The following is a 19,801-nucleotide window of genomic DNA, read 5'->3' on the forward strand; positions in this document are numbered from 1 at the left end:
CACTGGATTTTCCTAAGCAGAGGCACCTGGCTATTATTTGTAATTTAGATTCTTGGTGTATAATAACTACCATAGGCTTTGTTACTTTAAACATAAACAACTGGTCTACAATACACATATTTGTTAATTATATCCCCAGTTTGCCAAAACGACGTAAAATAATTTGATTTCATACCTTGCACCTGATTTTCCTTGTTAGTCTTTAGGCATCAGAATGACTAAGATTTTATAATGTGGAGACTTTCTGTAATCTAACCTCAGGGAAAACTCATTAGCTCCTTAGTAATTACTTGATGGGTATGAAAAATACCTGCTCAGTGACCAGTCTCATTAATGGATCTTGTCTTTTTAATTTTTTGCAATTACAGTTTACATTGAATACTATTGTGTACCAGTTTCTGGTGTACAGCTTAGTGGTCAGACAATCATACACCCTGCGAAATTCTCTCCCTGGTATTCCAAGCACCCGCCTGGCACCATACATAGTTACCGCACTATCATTGACTGTATTCCCTGTGCTGTACTTTACATCCTCATGTCTTTATGTAGCTATCAATCTGCACTTCTTAATCCCATCATTTTTTTCACCCAGCCCCACAATCCTCCTCCCCTCTGGCAAACATCAGTGTGTTCTCTGTATCTATGAGTCTGTTTCAATTTTGTTTATTCTGGTCTTCAGATTGCACGTATAAGTGAAATCCTATGGTATTTGTCTTTCTCTGACTGACTAATTTCACTTAGCGTAATACTCTCTAGGTAATGAATGTTGTCTTGACTGACTTGGAAAGAACCAAGAAAACGATCTGACATATTTGATCAGTCGGGTGCGGTCCTCGATTGCCCTGAGCGCCCTCTGCCCTCTTCGCCGCCTCTGCCAGTGCTCCACGCTTAATAATCCAGTGCTCTCCCCGTCCGTGCAGAGGAGCCCAGGCCTCCTGCAGGGGCAGAGGCAGACGACGTCTGTCCCAGGTTTAGGAACACAGGTGGCCCATTTCTACATGGGTTGTTTCCACGCTGCAAACTGGCACAGCTTGTCTGGGTACAGCCTTGGACACTCACAAAACCAGTTTTCACTGTTGCTGAGAAGACAAAAGGAAATATTAATTCAATCAGAAAACAATGGATCTTTCATGAACATACACACACGCATGCATGCACACATGTGTAAATAAAAGTACAATTACGTTTTGTCTAATTGGGACCTTTCCGCCTCCTTTACTCTTTCTGAGATATTTAACTTTCAAGCATTTGTAGCTGTGTACTTTGCATTGAAAGCAGATTAAGAGCTTTATAGATCGCCTGAAGCCACGAATTCTATTTTAAGCCATCTATTTTTATTTTTGACTTATCTCATCCTCTATTTCTCACTAGGTGCCTTTTCAGAGCTTTATTAAATATGCGTGGTGTTGCCTTAATAAAGTGCTTCAAATGCCTATTAGGAAAAAACCGTCTTAGGCTCAAAGCTCAGAGAATTTCAGGCCTGGTGACAGTTCTCCAAGAAGGCCCTTGTGGTAATTTGGAAAGAAAACCACAGTGGGGAGCTGTGATGACTATACAACTCACTGGCTGAAAATATGGTTTGGTTGGCCCCAGGGTGGGAGTGCCTGTGAAAGCTGTGCTCGGGAAGACCCTCCTCTCACCTGCTGGGGAAGCGTTCTCTGGAGGGAAAGTCACTTGGAGTCTGCTCTTCTGCCTCCCTGCGTCTGTTTCCCTTTTTAAAGAAACAAGAGTCTTGGTTTCCCTTGCTGACCACCCCTCCATCACTCTCAGTCCACTGCCACCGACAGGCGGGGCAGACTCTGACTCTTGCTGTCAGTCACAGTGATTAGTGCAGGATAGATACAAGGGCCAAGTCAGATCAACTGGCTTTTTTTTTTTAAACTGGGATTGCTAAACTGGTAAACACTGGTGGCATCTGCCTATCCAGAGAAGAGAGCTTGGCTGAGAGTAATACCCAGTAACATAAATATAAGAAGCTGGGGCAGATAGATAATTAATAATATTATTTGGGCACCAGATCAAGCCATTACTCTGTAGTAATATGAGCCGATATATTTTAACCCCCCTTTTAAGTTTTTGAGCCAATTTGAGTTGGCCTTGTGTCACTTGCTACTAAATGAATTGCATTTGATATTAATGTCCTTTCCTTCCTTTTTTTCTTCTCATTACCTTAAGTCCACACACTTTGCCATATATAGATCTTTAGGGTTTTATTTTTTCCTGCTTACATCTTATCTTCTAAAAATGACTGCAAGCTCTTAAAGGTAGGTGCCAGCAGTCCCCCAAGAATTAGAAAGCTGGTATATTTTGTCTTTATGACTCAGCCTCTCAATCTAGTTGTAGATCTTGCCCATACCATGGATTTTCTCTTACACTTCTCACCATTCTGGTCTTTTGATGCCTTCTTTACATATTTTAATCCCCTTAGTCCAAAATAAATTCACTTGCTGGAAAGCTTCAGATTCTTTCATACTAATGACTACCTGACTTTGAAGTCTGAAGAGGTTTCCTTTTCCAAAAATGTCTACACTTTTATATTAAATTTCTGCTAATGGGATAAAGCATCATGGAGAACCTTTACCTATCAAGATCGCAGACACAGCTAGCTTTGGAGGGCTGTGGGGCTCTGAGGCCCTCAGATGTTGCTGACACATAAGGTGATCAGTAATTTACTCATTTTATAACTTTGATGGCAGCTCGCATAGGGCTTTACACATAGTATACAGATATAGAATCTCATAGGTTTCCAGGGTTGGGTGAAAAATAAAGACCAGTGTCACTAAGATGGTTATAAAGCACCTTAGACCATGCTTCTGTTTCTGGGCTACAAACCAGAGTTTTGAGGACCGTTGAGCCAATGCTATTCCTCATTGCCCAAGAACTGTGGTAGAAGTATGTACCCAGGCCACCTAGCGGGTGTGGGGAGACCTTCTGGTGTGACTTAAAGTGTTAGTTAGGAACTTAATGTTTGGGGCCACGGATAAACTTAATGCAACTTCGTTTCCACTCACCTGACTTGGAGTTGAAAGCCCAGTATTAAGCATCTGTACTCTGCACTCAGTCTAGGAGTGCAGCACTCTTGAAAGCTGCACTCTGGAAGGACCACATTAGTCTTCTTATAGTAAAGGAGAACACCACGGGGTAGGAAAGTCAAGCAAATTTAAATGTTGGCTGATTGAAGTGCTTTAATCACACAGACCTCACCATATTTGAGATGCAGGAAAGATGCTTTCATGTTAAAAAACAAGGAAAGCCCTAATTTTAATCATGTGCTATTGATAACTCAAGCTCCTTTTCCTTTCTGTTTTCATCAGGTGTTGGGGAAAGTTGGCTGCATAAATCCACGCGGATATGACTAACTGCGCTCATCTGCACATCAGCAGGCAGCAAGAGCCGAGAGAAAAACAGAAATTCTATAGAACACACTCCAAGAAAGGGGAAAATCACCGTATCTGGCTAACCAAGGGCAAGTATCTGAAGGAAGCCCTCAGGCCAATTTTATAATTCTGTACCATTTCATTAGAAAGAGTCGGCTTTAACCAACTAAGACTTTGCCAGATGACGGTGCCTCTGTACACCTCACTTCAAATTGTACCTTCAGGTCCAAAGGATTTCCAGATATTTTACCAAGAGTTGTAATAAAACCTGTTTACCACCAGCTGTGTAACACCTGGACCTAAACATTTCTCTTATTCAGATTTTACCAAAGATCCTATTACTAAATCCCAATTTCTCCAAAGCTAGCAGGTCAGCTGTTTCTACCACCACTCAACTCAGGTTGCTGCCTCGCCACATGGAAGCAACTGGCAACGTCAGCCAGGGCAGGGATGCCCCGAGGCTGAAGAACCTTACGTCATATCCACTTTTGGAAAAAGTGATTGAAACATGTCACCTTCCTTCACCCAGTTTCCTTTAAATGTTGTAACACTGCCGGGAATTTGTTGGCTGCTGTTTAATTAGTTATGGGAGAATATAGGCACATGAAATAAAAACTTTCTCATTCGAGAAAGTTTTAAAAAGCTAACACTTCCCAGACCTACGAACCGTACAGAAAACTGTTTTGCAAACCTTCCTCTAGGCAAGTCAGGGCACTTTTCTGAACTAAAAGTAAGTGTGGGAAACACCCCAGGCATTGGTGACGTTTATGCCTGTACACCAGAACACCATATTTATTGCCAGTTGCTGTGAACCAATATATTTGCTGTGCACCTGCATTCCTGACAGAGCCACGTGTCATGGGATATGTAAGACTCGTCTTTGCTCTTCGTAGGGACGACAACGTAAGTTCATGAACTAATCTCTGTAAGACACAACATATGTTATGTGAATTTACATGCATATTTCAACAGTGGTGAGGATTTTAAGGCCTTAAAGCTGGTCTCTGGACTGGTGCCAGAGAGGACGTTCCATGTGGCTCCCCTTGAGAGATTTTGATTTAGGAGATTTGGGGTCAGGCCCAGGATTCTGCATTTAAAAAATGTCATCAGGTGATCCCTTTGCATGGCCTACTTTGAGTTTATGCCAGCTCCCCTGAGACAGATTTTCTTACCAGAGCAAAAGCCTGGTGGGCATTAGTGACTACTGTGTCATTAATAGGATGCCAGGGCATTTTAATTTTCTCTTTTTTGGGCTGCATTTTGACTGACCTGTATCTGAAAACACAGTAAGAAGATTAGAGGGTTTTTATTTTACTAGTGTCATTTATGGTCTATTGCATGTACATTATATTTAACAACAACATGAAGTAGGAAAAAATTCAGTCAGTCATTTAAAAGCTTAGTTAAAAAAATGTCACTTATCTAAGTGTATACAAACATCTATATAATTGGGCACTGTAACCACTCCAGCATATTCGATTACAAGTCACATTATGGTTAGCATATCAAATGACGGTCATTAAGTTTCTATGGGTATCAAAAATTATCTTTAGAAAATTGAACTGTTTAAAAAAAATCGAAGATGTTAGTTTGAAAAGGGTGCCCCCTATTTACATAACACAGCAAGATGCCTCAAAACCTTCTAGAACTAAAAGGACTTCTGCATTTATTAACTAAAAAAAATAACTCTCCTGCACTCTTGGTATCTAACGGATCATTAGCAGATTTCAAAGTTTACCACCCGCAGTGTCAAGAGTGGGAGGCTCTCGGCAGGAAAGTGTGCAGAATGAATCCTTATGAATTATGTCTCTAGATACTTCTGAAAAATAAAATTACTATCGGCAGAAACAACCCATCTCTGTGTATAAGCTGCTCTATTTATAGAACCAAGCACAGGCGTAAGAAAGAATGCAAATGAGAGCCCCAGTAGCTGTGGCTCAAGTGGAACGTTCGCTCTGTTTTCATGAATATCATGCCGCAGCAAGAGTCTGCTGATTCCAAGGCGATACCCGCCTTTCTCCCAGCTTCCTTAAAATGCTGAGCTCTTTTCAGACGAATTGTCAGTTGTGTGTGTAACCTGGTGCTCCAGGACCACACAGAGTCTTTCTTTGTCTCTAAGAGCTGCCCCAAAGGGTAACTTCTCATAGGAAGGCACCTCATCCTGTTTAACATTTTTTCATTTTAAAAGTAGCCACAGGTGAAAATAGTAGGAAAAAAAATGATGCAAAACCAAAATTATCCTAAGGTGGCTTAGAAAGTGAACTTGGAGAATACAGTCTGTGTAATATACCCATGAACAGAGAGCTCAGGGAAAATGTCCTGCTTCTGAAGCTTTTTGCTTAATAAAAGATTTTACTTAAGGTAGACACACGGAAGATGAAAAAGGGTAAGAGCAATAATAAACATGGTAGAATCACACGTAAAGAAAGAATGCACACAGCCAGTAATTCACAAACAATATAAAAATGGTTTTGTTTCTTCTTGTTCTAGGGCCTGTCCAACTTAATCTCATGGCTATTTTATTGAATTTACCTTATAATCTGCCTCTCTCTCCTGTCTCCCTCCTTCTCTCTTTTAAAACCATGGTTCACTTTACAAAAAAGCCTTTATTGGTAATGACAGGTGATCAGAAATTTCCTTCTCCGCAAAGGGTGTTTACATTTCTTTTGCCTGTGACCCACTAGTCCTTAGGAAGTTCAAGCTTTGCTTCCAACGGAGGAATCTCAGTAAATATCAAACCCCAAAGAGGGAGCTACCATGGTAAAAATGGCCATCATCTAAGTACATTAAAGGAGATTTGCATGACAATGTGCCCAGGGCAGCGCTTGGCGCTGATCAGCTGCGCGTTGTGTGTTAGGGAGAGGAGGTGGCAGAGGTGAAATGTAGTTAGTGGAGCCTGAGTCAGTTAACGGGGGTGGGGGGGTGGGGTGGGGGGGGTTGTGGGGGTAAGAAAAGAGCGGAGTCTGGCATGAACAGAGGCGGGCTGGGAAAACATAATGATGAATTAATAATTGTCAAATAAATATATCATTTTTATGTTGACAATTGCCTCCCCTCTACAATTAAAAAAAATATCTCAGCGTCATAAGATTAGACTTTGTGCCTAAGCAACAATTTCATAATAGATTTTCTTACTCTGTGCTCGTTGCAGAATTAGCCATCTCCCGTCCCCTGCACTGTACGGGCAATTTGGGCAGAATCTAATATAACAGAATCAGTAAGTGCAGCGCTTATGGGTTCTCAGATAATCTCCTGTAAAGATAATGTGCCTATTTGAACGCTATTTAAGGCTAGAAGAGTTTGTATAAGCTTTTAGAATGCTATTTTAACTCCTATTAAAAAGAAGCAAAAAAATTCTCTTAAAATATTTAAGCCCACGAAGTGCTGTTTTACCCATTCCCTTGACCTCAGTGGTGTTCACATACATACAATTTCTACTCAGCTGTTTCCATGGTGAATTCAGCTGTTGTCAGGAATGTGGAAACACAGCACGCAATGATGATGGTTGTTCTTTTCTGATATTAGGAACTATTTACAAAATTGCCTTGAGGGGGGGAATTTATTCCTCACAAGCATAAGAAATAGTGCACAACAACTCTTTAGAAAGATACACATTGATGAACAAAGAAATACTCTTTGTGAGCATCATTACATTCCTACATTGAATTTGCAACAAGAAATTGAGTTTTTTGCAATTTCTCACTTAACTCCAGGCCCCCTCTCTCCTCAAATCCATACTCTAATTTTGGGTTGGGAAAAAGCAAGAAATTCATCAAGCTTGATCTTAATCTATAGTTTACACCTGCCACTTAGAACAAGAATGTGACATGTGGAACTGTCCCAAATCTTTTTATATGGAGTCGTGCTCTGAACAATACAGACCTGAGATTACTGACTGGCAAGATGTTTAATGCCTACCCCCTGAACTACATGGTATATTTTGTTTATAATTCTGAGGCCCAGACACAAAATTTGGTGCACAATTATAAGGAACAATATGAAATTTGCCATTTAATATTTACCCACTGGACAAGAGTTCATTTCCTGAGTCCCACACCCAGTCAGACCTTGATCTCATGCAGTTCCCTCCTTGTACCATATCTGCACATTTATGTTAGTCCAGATAACATTCCCAATTCCTTTGGCAAAATGTTGGCATTAATTTTGGCTTTGACTTTTTTCATCCTTCTACCAAGTACTTGTTCAGATCTTTCCCAATCTCTAAGCCCTGTGTCCCACACTCACAAGAGATGACTTCTGTTCCCACTCTACAGATAAGGTTGCAGTCATCAGCATCAACCCTTGACTTCCCACACCATCTCCTCCTGACTTATTTCCCCATCTTTTTTTCTTTTACTCCATGTTGGGGTAAAGGATTTTGGGCAGGGAAATAATTATACTATGTTTTAGAACTGTCATCCTGGGGAAAATGTATTGGAGGGGCACTGAGAGAAGAAGGGTCTTCTTTTCAAAGTTCAGATAGTCTTTCCTCTCTTCTTACTCTTATTGGGGGCTTGTGCTGGAAACTCAGTGGTTTCAGGAGCACCCCCTCAGTTGAATTCTCACTGAGGGTTCAGCCCATGCTCCCGTGGCTTCCCAGCTAGACTCAGATGTCCCGGGGGCAGATTCCCAGCAAGTTTTAGCAGTTCCTCAAGTGTGGCTTTTCAGTGAGCTCTCCCAAATCTTTAGGGGGTGGCTTGATGTAGGCCCTCAGTGGGCAGGATCTTTGAAAGTTCAGTAGCCCTGTGGGGGGTTTCTCAGTGAGGTCCCTTGCACGCCAGAAGACAGCTTCCCAATGAGTTTCAGCAGCACCCCTGTAGGCGGCTTCCTTGTTTTTTCAGCACCCCTGAAGGTAGCTTCCTCTGGACCAGTTCTGGTCTGTGGAACCTCAGTGAACTTTGCTACATCCAATGACCACACTCTATCCAAGGTGGTCTAAATACCAGCTGGGGGTGTGTGTGTGTGTGTGTGTGTGTGTGTGTGTGTGCGCTCGCATGTGCGTTACAAATCTGTTCCTCCCCCAAGTGTTCTTTTTCAACCCTAGAGGTAGGGATTACAACCTATATTCACTATTCCTAAACTCTTTAAAATATTCTTTACCTTTTAGAAGTTAATCTTGTTATTAGTTAATGATTCTTTTTTTTTACTTTTACTTTTGAATCAATTTCAGAGCTCCCTATTGTCAGCACTCCAATTTATCCATTGTTTATGTTTTGCCCTATATTCTCTCTCATTCTCTCTTTCTATATATAATAAAATCATTATTAAGCCATTTAAGAGAATGTGGCAGATATCATGCCTCTTTATCCCCAACAACTGTGTATTTTCTAGAAACAAGGATTTTTTTCTTACAATGTAATTTTCAAAATCAGAAAATTTAACACTATTCTCATATCATTATCTATTCTGCAATTCATATTTAAATTTCAGTCATCCCAATAATGTCCTGTACTTCAATTTATAGTTGGTATATCTCTTTAGTCTCCTTAATTTGTAATCTTTTCTTTGTCTTTCATGATATTGACATTTTTGAAGAGTTAGAGGATCAATTTGGATTTGTCTGACGTTACCCCAGGATGGGAGCCAGGCTATGTATTTTTAGTAGAATCCTATGTAAGTGACATGTGTCCTTTTCAATACATCACAACAGGAGGCCCATTCTGTCTGTCCCTTTTATGGCAATGTTAGCTGTATTATGGTGGTGTCTGCCAGATCCACTGTCAGGTTATTGGTTTTCGAATCAATAGCCAGATGAAAAGATACATAGAGCGAGGTCTTGAACAAAGGAGCTTCTGTCCTTGTGGAGCTTGGGGGCCAGTACAGTGGCCTGTGGACGTGTTCTGGCTCCCCAAACGTGGAAGCTCTTTGAAAAGGCTAGTTGATAATTATTCATATTAAACTTGCCTAAGTTAACCATGTGGCTTTTGACCCCTGACTAGACCCTGAGTTACGCACAGAGAAGCCATTTGGGAGGAGGTTACTATGGAAATTTAGTGGAAGTGCAGATAAACCCAATGGATGTGGGCTTGGAGAGAAGTAATCTGATAGATGCTTAGAGGAAAAACATCTACCTAACCTGATAATTGGTTTCTGGTTTGGACAACTGATTAGATTTAAAATATATATATATATATATATTTAATATATCTTTTATTGATTTTGGAGAGGAAGGGAGGGAGAGAGAGAGAGAGAGAGAGAGAGAGAGAGAGAGAAACATCAATGATGAGAGAGTCATTGATCGGCTGCCTCCTGCACGCCCCTGACAGGGGATTGAGCCCGAAACCTGGGCATCTGCCCAGACCGGGAATCGAACCTCAGTCTCCTGGATCTTAGGTCAATGCTCAACCGCTGCTGAGCCACACCCAGGTGGGCAACAACTGATTAGATTTTGATGTCATCCTTGGAACTGAAGAATACAGATTTGGGAAGCAGAGGGAGAATATAATGAACTCATTTTTTATACATATATTATTTGAAGTATCATGGATATCCTCGTGAGTATCTTAAGTGGTATTGAAATAGGTTATGAATATAAAAATACTTCGGTTTTGATTAAAATTAAGAGCGCCTATCGATTATAACCCTAGTTGGTGTTGGGAGAAAGGCAACTGAAGGAAAATAAACTTTGGCTCAAATACCTAAAGAATTTAAAGTGCTGGACCAGGTTCTTACCATATCAATGAAAATAAGAAAGGCTGCACTAAAAGTATTTATCCATTATAATTTTGTTATCACTGCACGGTAAGATATCCACGTGTGTGGATCATGGTATGGCAAAGTTCTTTTTAAACTTAAATGAATACATATTCTTATTTTATTTTAAAATCTTTCAAATATTATATTTATTTCTGTATACCTTTTAAAATTAAGTTTATTGGGGTGACATTGGTTAATAAGATTATATAAATTTCAAGTATACAATTCTATAAAACGTCATCTGTATACTGCCTTGTGTGCTCACCACCCAAAGCCTGGTCTCCTTCCATCACTATATGTTTGACCCCCTGAACCCTCTTCTACCTCCCAATCTTCTTTAATAAATACAGTTACGTACCTGCCTTAACTAACTGTTCTTCCCGAAGACTGTTTGGTTAGTTTCTTGGGGACAATTGTGAACATAAAAGCTACATCCATGAAGAAGAGCTGACTGAACAGAAAGCATCCCAGCTCATTTTAATGCAACTGTTGACGATGACGACAACATCAATGATGATAATAATTCATTATAAAACGAAGCGTCTGGGATGAGTGCTGACCTGGACAGGATGTCAGGGCAGCTGGCCTGTGAAACTCTCCAAAGCAAACTGGGGGTATGCACAGTTGCTTGTGTTTCGAGAAAGAACATTTCCCCTTAGCCTATTGTTACACCGAATGTACTAATTAAATGTAAAGAATTCCCACCATTTAAAGGTTAGTTTAATAATTCTGAAGTATAATGGCTGTGATTTTATTTTAACTGCTTTATTTACTGTAAACCCATTCTATGGGGGTTCAAATTTACATACACTTAGGGCATGATGTTAGCATAATAGTTTGTATTAAGTTGATAAAATTGGGATTCAAAGCTTAGAGAACTGAAAACAACTTTCCTGAGAAAAGAACTGCTGATAATACATCACTGCTTCGCTACCTTTGATAAAAGTGGGCTGCTGCTTTTCTTTTTCTTTAATCTTGAAAGAGATAATTTGAGTTTTAAATACAAGAGAGGAAGTGGCTTCAGTCTTTTTCAATTAAAAGTTTAAGTTTTCAACTTTTTGGCACTGGAAAAAACTAAATCTCTTCTTGGAACCAGTTGACAGGAAGTTAAAATGGACCACGCTATTTCTTTGAAAACCGTGTACAATGGCCAGCCTTCATCAAAAGGTGTTTTCGGCTGGAGGCAAGCTTCTCAGTTCAGTGACCTTATGGATGGTAAAGGACAGTTTAAAAGGCATTTATACCTGTTTAACACTTTTTTTTTTTTGACACTATTAGATGTAACAATTTTCTTTTACATTCAATGGATAAAAGAAGAAATAGTCAACTTTCCCTGCTGTTCCAATAGTTTCAATTAGTTTCTTTCCCCTCAATTGCTCCATCAGATGGGCTAGATAAGATTTCACTATTTGGGGGGATCATTTTAAGCCTCTTTTCCAGCAGTTTGTTATTTTTACAGCTCCAATGATTCACCATAAAATGCGTCTCCATCTGCAGGAAGCAATTCCAAAATTGCTTCCCTCAACAAATCCAAAACTGCAAGGCTCACGATAGCACAGAAATAGACCCCGTTTGGAAAGGGATTACCTATTGGGTGCAGGGAACTGTTTTCTGAGACAGGTTATGGCATGGAGCAGATCTCTGAATGGCAGAGGCAACTTTTATTTTTATTGAGAATCATTTGAAGTTTTGTTTCCTTGGTTTTGACTCTTTTTTTGGAGAGATAGGAAGTGAGAAGGGGGGAGAGAGAGAGAGAAACATCGATCAGTTGCCCCCGTACGCATCCCGACCAGGGATTGAACCCGAAACCTGGGCATGTGCGCTGACCGGGAATCACACAAGCAGCTGCAACCTTTGGTGCACGGGATCGCGCTCAAGCAACTGAGCCACACTCTCTAGGGCTTATCTATTTCTTGGTATATAAAAAAGTGATATTTCCTGGTAACTAACCTATAAATGTAAGTTATTAGTTGTTACAAACACTCCAATCCATTTCATGCGGAATTAAATTTTTCTCAGCAGCTTAAAATTGTATTTAAATAAACACATACTTAAATTCCTTTTTCTCAGAATTTATTCAATCTTAAATTGAATTCATTTCAGAATCCATTTCATTTACAGTTAATCCCTAACACCCCTTCTCCCCACCTCCAACCCACACATCCGCCCTCCATGGCATATAGATATAAAATACCAGTCTTCAGCATGGAGAAGTCGTTTCTATTTCTCATATAATAGAGTCGAATTTTTGGCATAGATTTTTATCTACGCGGAAGTGTAAAATGGCTTAGAAAATCTTGATTTATTGTAGTTGTAAAACAGATTCCAAAAATGCAGGTCAGGAGACAGAGCTGTTTGCAAGTTGAATCCTTAGAAGCTATTGCTGTCCTTGGGACTGACATAGGTTAATTATTCCACAGGATTTTTAAAGACTGGACACAATTTATCTTAATACTCTGTCAGCATTTTCCTGAAACTGACTTGTCAGCCTTTCACACTAGAAGGAAGAGACACACTAGAACTTCTAATTGGAAAATCCTGCCATTGCTTTCCACCTCTGATATCTCCAACGAAGTCCTCTCTTTCCCAAACAAGAAGAAAGGACTAGCTAATCTGGAAGTTCTTCAGGAATCATTTATTATCAAAAGAATTGTTAGGGACAATCCCAGTTCTTTCATGAAACCTCTAGGTTCAGAGGTATATCATGATATTGTGTAACAGACTATTTAAGGGATACTTGGTTTTACTGCAAAAGGCATCACTCAAGTCTCCAGTAAAGAGCTTCACACATATTTTTCAGGGATGCACCATTTGACAGAAGCAAGGCTGTCCCATTGTGCTCGGTCTTGCAATAAAGCTTCTGGAAGGTGGTGGGTAGCCTTCACGAGGGGCGGGGGCAGGCCTCCCACCCACGGTGGCTCAGTTAGTTTGCTTTTATCTCGAATCATCCATTTGTCTCGCACGCAGCCAACACTGACTGGACTGCTCTGTCCCAGGCACCGCTAGGCACCGTAACACTGCGGCGAATGAAAGCGATAGTGTCCCATGTTGTGTTGAATTTACAGTCTGAACGAGGCCAGAGGAATTAAACAACTGAGTGTAAAATTGCTGATGATGTTTACAAGGAAAGAATATCCGTTGTGCTGCAGGAGAGGACAGCAGGGGCATCTCTGAGATGAATGGTCAGAGGGGAATTCTCAGTGGTGTCAACGTAAGAAACATTCAAACCTGTGAAGAATTTTTGTGAGTTTATTTGAGCCGAACTGTCGACAATTTCGGGGAAGCAAAATCTCAACGGATTGAGAGAATCTCCCGAGCATGACAGTTTTGCCCCTTATTTTATACATTACAATCAAAAGAGGAGACGTTAGTGGGTTACTTGAAATCCATCGGTGATCGATTAGGGAGGTGGGAGAGGGCAAAGAGGGGGGGCTCTGGGATTCGATGAAAAGTGAAATGATAGACGCACACTTCTTTTACTCGGGTGGGCGCAGGGTAGTTAACAGTCAACAATGAACTCAGTGACAATGAGATTTGTGGTCTCCGCAGAGCACCGCCTGTGCTTTGAGGAGTCTGGGGAAAAGGAAAATTACTTTGATATTCTAATGATATGTCATCGTAGATGCAACAAGAAAATAGGCTCAGTTAAGGTAAAGATTGACCTTTGTCGGGGAAGATACTGGCCCTAGGACATGACTATCCACCATAAACTGCTTTTAGTTAAAAAGTTTTCATTTCAGACCATCCTTTGTGGTTACTTTAGGTCTCTGAGCTTGCAAGGCTGCCCCATAGGCCTTCCCTGAGCCTGTCAGGTTAGCATGTGGCCCCTTTTTGTCCATAGTGGAATTAATAATTAAACAAATATAAAAAATTAGAAATTAGCCTAGGTAAAGAGTGGGGAGTGTTTTAAACAGTGAACAACACATACAAAGATATGAGAGAAAGCCTGACATGTCCCAGAACTTGAAAGCAGCTATTTTTGCCTATAGCCCAGAAAAGGGGAGGAGATTTGAAAAATCAGGCAGAGGCTAGATCATGCAAGGATCTCTGATTCTATATCAAAATATTCCAACATTTAACTTAAACATAATTAGTGTGCTTTTTTGCCCCACCAGTTGATCAAAGCAATACTTTGTAAAAATCCCTACTATACATCATCACGTAGTGTTCACCTCTCTTTGTTAAATGGATTCCTTCTGTCAGTAAGCAGTCACAACACTCCCTAGCTTTTAAAGCAATGACTTCCTGTTACATTTGGAATAAAATCCAACCTGTTTTGTTTGTTTCTTTCTTTTTTTTCTTTTTTTAAGGAAGGCCCACAGGACACAGTCTGGCCTGTGAGGAATATTCACAGTTGTATTTTTTGCAAATACAACTTTTGTTAGAGGAGATTGGATATTAATTTACTTTGTTAATGGTCTTGTGAAGAAATGCTTTATTGGCTACATGGAGCACTTCTGTTTTTATTAAATTTGTGTTGGCCTGTTCTTTCCATTTAGGTCTCATGCTAAATTACATGGCTAAATTAACACAAATTTAAGAGTAGTGTTTAAATGGAAATCTAATATCCCCTACTACCTTACTCACTAATTATGTGTTTTATAGCAATTAAACTTTTCTTGTGGTGCGGTGGTGAAGCTCGTATTCCACGAGGCACTGAAAGCCTGGGAGTAATTCAGCGGCATCGGGGCGGACTTCCACTGCTGGCCACGCGGGCTGCTGCTTTTGTGGCGTGGGCTGAGAGGCTGCATAGTCTCTAATCCAAAAATATCTGTCTCTTGTCCTGAAGCTGCTCCATGACAATCTATTCTCAGTGCTTTGTTCTTTTCAGGTAGAAAACGAAACATTCTTCTACTTTAAGTAACACTCTAATGTTACCTTCTCAATGATGTTCGTGGCCAGAAGTAATTTCTCTTTTCTTTCACACACCGATTCCACTTATCCATTCAGACATTCAGTAAATCTTTATGAAGTCCTGACATGTGTCAGGCACAGAGTTGCCTTGAGGGTAAAAGACACATAAGACATGACTGTATCTTACCAAGATTTTAGTTTAGATTAGGAGTTTTAAAAATTAGTTTTGCATCATAATTGCTATAGGAACTTGTCAAAAATGCAGATCCACAGAGCCCACCATTCTAAGAGGAGCCTTTGGACTCTCTTGTGGGCATGGGAATTGGCAACGTATATTTTAAAAAAGTTCTTAGACGATTATAATCCACATCTCTGCTGACCTGGTTTCCATCCTTCCACAATATTTCCATTGAAAGAGTCTGACCTTGGGAGTAAAAAGAGAGTTTTTATATTCAACTGAGACTGTCCATTTGCTTTTTTTAAAGATGTAAGCATTGGTTATAGTTGTCCTCTTTGGTGAGAAATATTCTTATTCTAATGTGAATGATATAAAGTTAATATCAAATATTTGTGAACAACAAGTGAATGACTGAGAGTCTTTTCAAACTTAGCTGTCTTCAGATGAAACATCTCTTATATGGCATGGCTTTAAGACCTATAAAGGATCTTAAAAGTTGGCATCTGAGATTCCTGGAATCTAAGATAAAAACGGAATCTTAATGCTCAATGCTTTTTGTCATGCCTTGATTTAACAGTGTCTAAATAAACTGGACATTTTTTTTTTTTTTATTAAGTAAAAGGAAACATCTCTTTATCTACTGGCATGGGTCATACATGGATCATCTTAAACCTGTTTTATTTCAAAGAGCATTGAGTTTTCTTTTTAGTACATTTTATAAGATTAAAACTTCTCATATTTTAAATTTATATCTTAAGATATCTTATCTACGAAACAGGACCTATTCTCCATTTTCTAGGGTAGATAATATGAAATCAAGTCACCATTGGAAATGCCATAGTCTGTACAGACTAAGCAAAAAGAGAAAAAATTGCATATAAATGGTTGCACACAGAAAACAATTGGGTTGTTATTTTAGATCACTGTGTTAAATTAAATATTTGTATGATTCCAGAAATACTTAGTGTTATATAAATTGTAACACAACATGTTTTCAAAATGATAAACTCTAGGAATTTGGTAACAAGGTGATACAGAGATGATGAGGTGTTAAAGACGTTAGCTTCTGCTTTGAAATTTTTTTAGTCCTTTATTTTTATAGATGTCTTTTAATACTTCAATCCATATACTGACCTTTTATTTTGACTGCTACCTTAACTGTACCTATCACACATTTTTGGGAGATGACTATAAATTATGAAAAGTTGAAAGTGCCCCCAAAAGTGTTAAATCAAATCCTATAAAATTGAGTGTTGACATTTTCCAAAAGTGCAAAGTGCAATAGCAGGAGTTTCAAAGTGCTGAATAGTATCATGGAAGAAACCTGTACCTGAGAAAATTAAATCTGAGTATAGAAGGTGAAGAAACTTTTATATCTGGCATAAAAAGTTGTTTTCTTACTTTTTGCTAATGGATATAATTAAGCACTTAATTACTTCTAGTCTCCTTCAAATCAGACACTGGGAGCTCATGTAAGTCAGGAAATGGTCTGGCTCATTTTTTACAATAAAATGCAAACTAGACATAACAATCTTTTCAAGTGTTAAAAGTTCCAGAGAAAAATATAAGATTAAATAAATAGCATTCTAACTATGCATCGATGAAATCATTTTGTTAATAATCAAATAAACTAGTCAGACTAGGAAGTAATGAGTTTTTAATGCATCTTTCTGAAGAATAAATGCGATTCTTGTTCAAATGAAGTGAAAAACATGAAGTCACTACCAGGCTGCTCTGTATTAGTAATAATCGCTTCATAAAAGGTTAATAAATGTCAAGTAAAACCATCTATGACCTGTCTAAAGATTAGGCTGAAAACAGCTAAAATGAAAAAAGAAAAAGAAAGGACGGATTACTACATTTATTGACTGACACTGACACTTTAGAGAATAGACAATTCTGGAATGATTAATTGATAATTAAATTGGAAACTAACATCTTTGACCTCTAAACATGAAGATAATTTAAGAGTTTTACTAGACTCGGACTGCCTACTAATGTATTTCCCTTCCCCCTGCTTTCTAAGTATCAGCAAAATCAGTGGCTAGTTTTATTTCTAGGTATCTTCATAACATGTGTTGAGTAAGTGGAGAAGCTATACACGAGTAAGATCTCCACAGCACAGGTGGGGGGGGGCCTCCAAAATCACTCTCTTCTCTACCATCCAATAGGGAATGACGCCAAACACTCTGCTTGGGATACAAGAACTTTATGATATGATCTTGCCTTCTTCTCTTGCTTTGTCTCTCACCATTCCTTCAAAATCATATGCTTCAGCTAGTAAACTACTTGCAGTTCCTCCAAATACTCCATCTTTTGCTTATATCCAGAACAACAATTCCCCTCTTCAAGTGCTAGGCTAATTCCTGCTTCTGCTTCAGGATCCACTCATGCCGTCTCTTCTGAGAAGAATTCTCTGATCCCTACAGGTGGGATTACTTTATCACAAGATTGAACAGAACACTCACGTTTTAGCTTTACTCATTTCTCTGTCTTGCTCAACTGTCCAGTCCTTTCGGACACAAGGTTACTCATGTACTCTATATATCCAGTATGTAGCAGAGTTTCGGGATAAAGGGACACTATTTAATGACAGAAAGCTGAAACCTAGATTTTACAGCATGGTATCATGAGAATGTTTTTATAAAAGAGAGCACCATTTATTTTCAGTTGATATGAGCCTTTACTCTTTCTTAGTTCAATAATCATAAAATAATCAGATGCAGCTACGTAGTTTGCTTTGCACCTTCCTATGAAACCAAACTTTTTTTTTTAAAAATATATCATTATTGATTTCAGAGAGAAGAAAGGAGAGGGAGAGAGAGATAGAAACATCAATGATAGAGTCATTGATCGCTGCCTCCTGCAGGCACCCACTGCGGATCAAACCCACAACCCGGGCATGTGCCCTGACCGGGAATCGAACCCCGATCACCTGGATCCTAGGTCGATGCTCAACCGCTGAGCCACGCCTGACCAGGCTGAAAGCAAACTTTTAAAGATTTTTTCCCCCCATCTGTTACTCCCTTCCAATATGACTATTTTAAAAAGCCATTATTTTTTTGAACAGCCTGCAGGGGTCTCCCATGTTTCTATTTATTTATTTATTTATTTATTTATTTATTTATTTATTTATTTATTTATTTATTTATTATTTATTAGGGCAAAATAAAAACATTAACCAATGCATCAGTTTTCCTAGATGTGAATGTTTGGTATATAAAAATATACAGTTTTTGGTGGTACCATGCTGTGAAATGCCCTTCTTTTGTAATGAGCTTTATTATCTATCAGAAAATAAGCATAATGGGAGGTGGTCCATGAGAAATCAAATTACATATAATTTCTCTTAATAGGAAATCCCACTTTTTGTACAACACACAACTTTGTCATATGTTCAGGGCTCAGACAGATCTTACAGTTGGAAATGTGCACGTGTACAGTGGAGACCAGAGAGGTCCCATGTAACCCACCTTTCCTTTCAGAACCTGTATATGGGTGTAGAGGAGATGTGCGAGGACCTGGTGGGACTTTAAAATCAGTGCCAGTCAAGAATTCTACCCAAAGAAATTTAAATGGTACACTAAGAGATATTTATTTACCATAAAAGAAGGCATTAAGGGAGAAATAGAGGAATAATTCACCTACTGAGGGTAAGAGTGTATGGGTAAAGATATATATTGCTTGGAGAGGTTTGTTGGTAGAAATATGTGAGTTCTCTCTTGATTGCTTCTATCACGGTGATCAGCTAAGCTTTAAGTAAGGGAGGAGGTGTTAGACACTTGAGGAGAAAGAAGACATATGAAATATGACCTAGGAAAAGGCAAGAGTGAATAGAGTTGGGGAATGTGGCCGGATTTTGGAGTTGCACTAAGGATCTATTGGAAGTTAGCAATCGTGAATTTAAAGTTCAACCAGTAATCATGTGATTTTTCTCAAGCCCAGGTCATCTGCACAGGGGTAGGTGCAGTGGAAGGAGGCAGGGAGGCCGGAGATTTGAGGTTAAATGAAGGGAGTATATAGATTGAGGATGGATTCTGGCCTGGAAGTGGAAAAATAAAAGAGCATGTTAAAGGTATTAGGTCATTGGGGTGGATATCCAGGGTGCTGGGGGAACAACATGAGCAAAAGCATAGAAACAGAAATAAGCACAGAATACTTACAGTGAGGAGTTAAACCTGTCTGATGTGGTAGACATGTAATGGGAAATTTGTGAGGCTAAAATTGGATGGAAAACACAGACTCAAATGACACTTAGCTATTTTCTTAACTTAGTTGACGCTGATTTATCTGTCTAATAACCACTGACAGTAAAGGTGGGGATGGCAGTCAAGGCAGCAGTCTGCCACAGCGAGTGAAGTGCAGTCATGGAAGCCACCAGGCTGAGAAAGTGAGCTCCACCTTCTCCATCTCCCAGGCTGTGTGCAAGTAAAAGGCTTCTGCACGGCCCACAGGGTCTGCCTCTCCCATTTGCTTAGTCAGCTTGAGCCCACTGCTCTCCCAAGCGTTCCTCACAGGCACCAGACAGGCTACGATTCTCCCTGATGTCTAGATGGTTCCCTCCCTCGGCTCCTTTAACTCTTGTTCAGGTGACATCTTCTCAGTTTTCCTTAATCTTCTCAGGCCTAACCTGACCCGATTTAAAGTTGAAAACTCTCCCCTTGCTACCCTGCCTCTAGAAAGCACTCCTCATCCC

The 19,801-nt window shown here is 39.5% G+C and overlaps 1 protein-coding gene across 1 annotated transcript in view; it reads right to left on the reverse strand.

The window, feature by feature from the left end:
- Positions 1-19,801, reverse strand: part of EYS (EGF-like photoreceptor maintenance factor) — a 1,117,601-nt gene that overhangs the window by 82,375 nt on the left and 1,015,425 nt on the right. Inside the window, 1 exon segment of the mRNA XM_087817245.1 lies at positions 911-1,079. Within this exon segment, the coding sequence (XP_087673371.1) occupies positions 911-1,079 (169 nt within the window).

The sequence above is a fragment of the Miniopterus natalensis genome, chromosome 5 (genome assembly GCF_054644295.1).
Source record: "Miniopterus natalensis isolate mMinNat1 chromosome 5, mMinNat1.hap1, whole genome shotgun sequence".
In the NCBI taxonomy this organism is placed as follows: Eukaryota; Metazoa; Chordata; class Mammalia; order Chiroptera; family Miniopteridae; genus Miniopterus; species Miniopterus natalensis.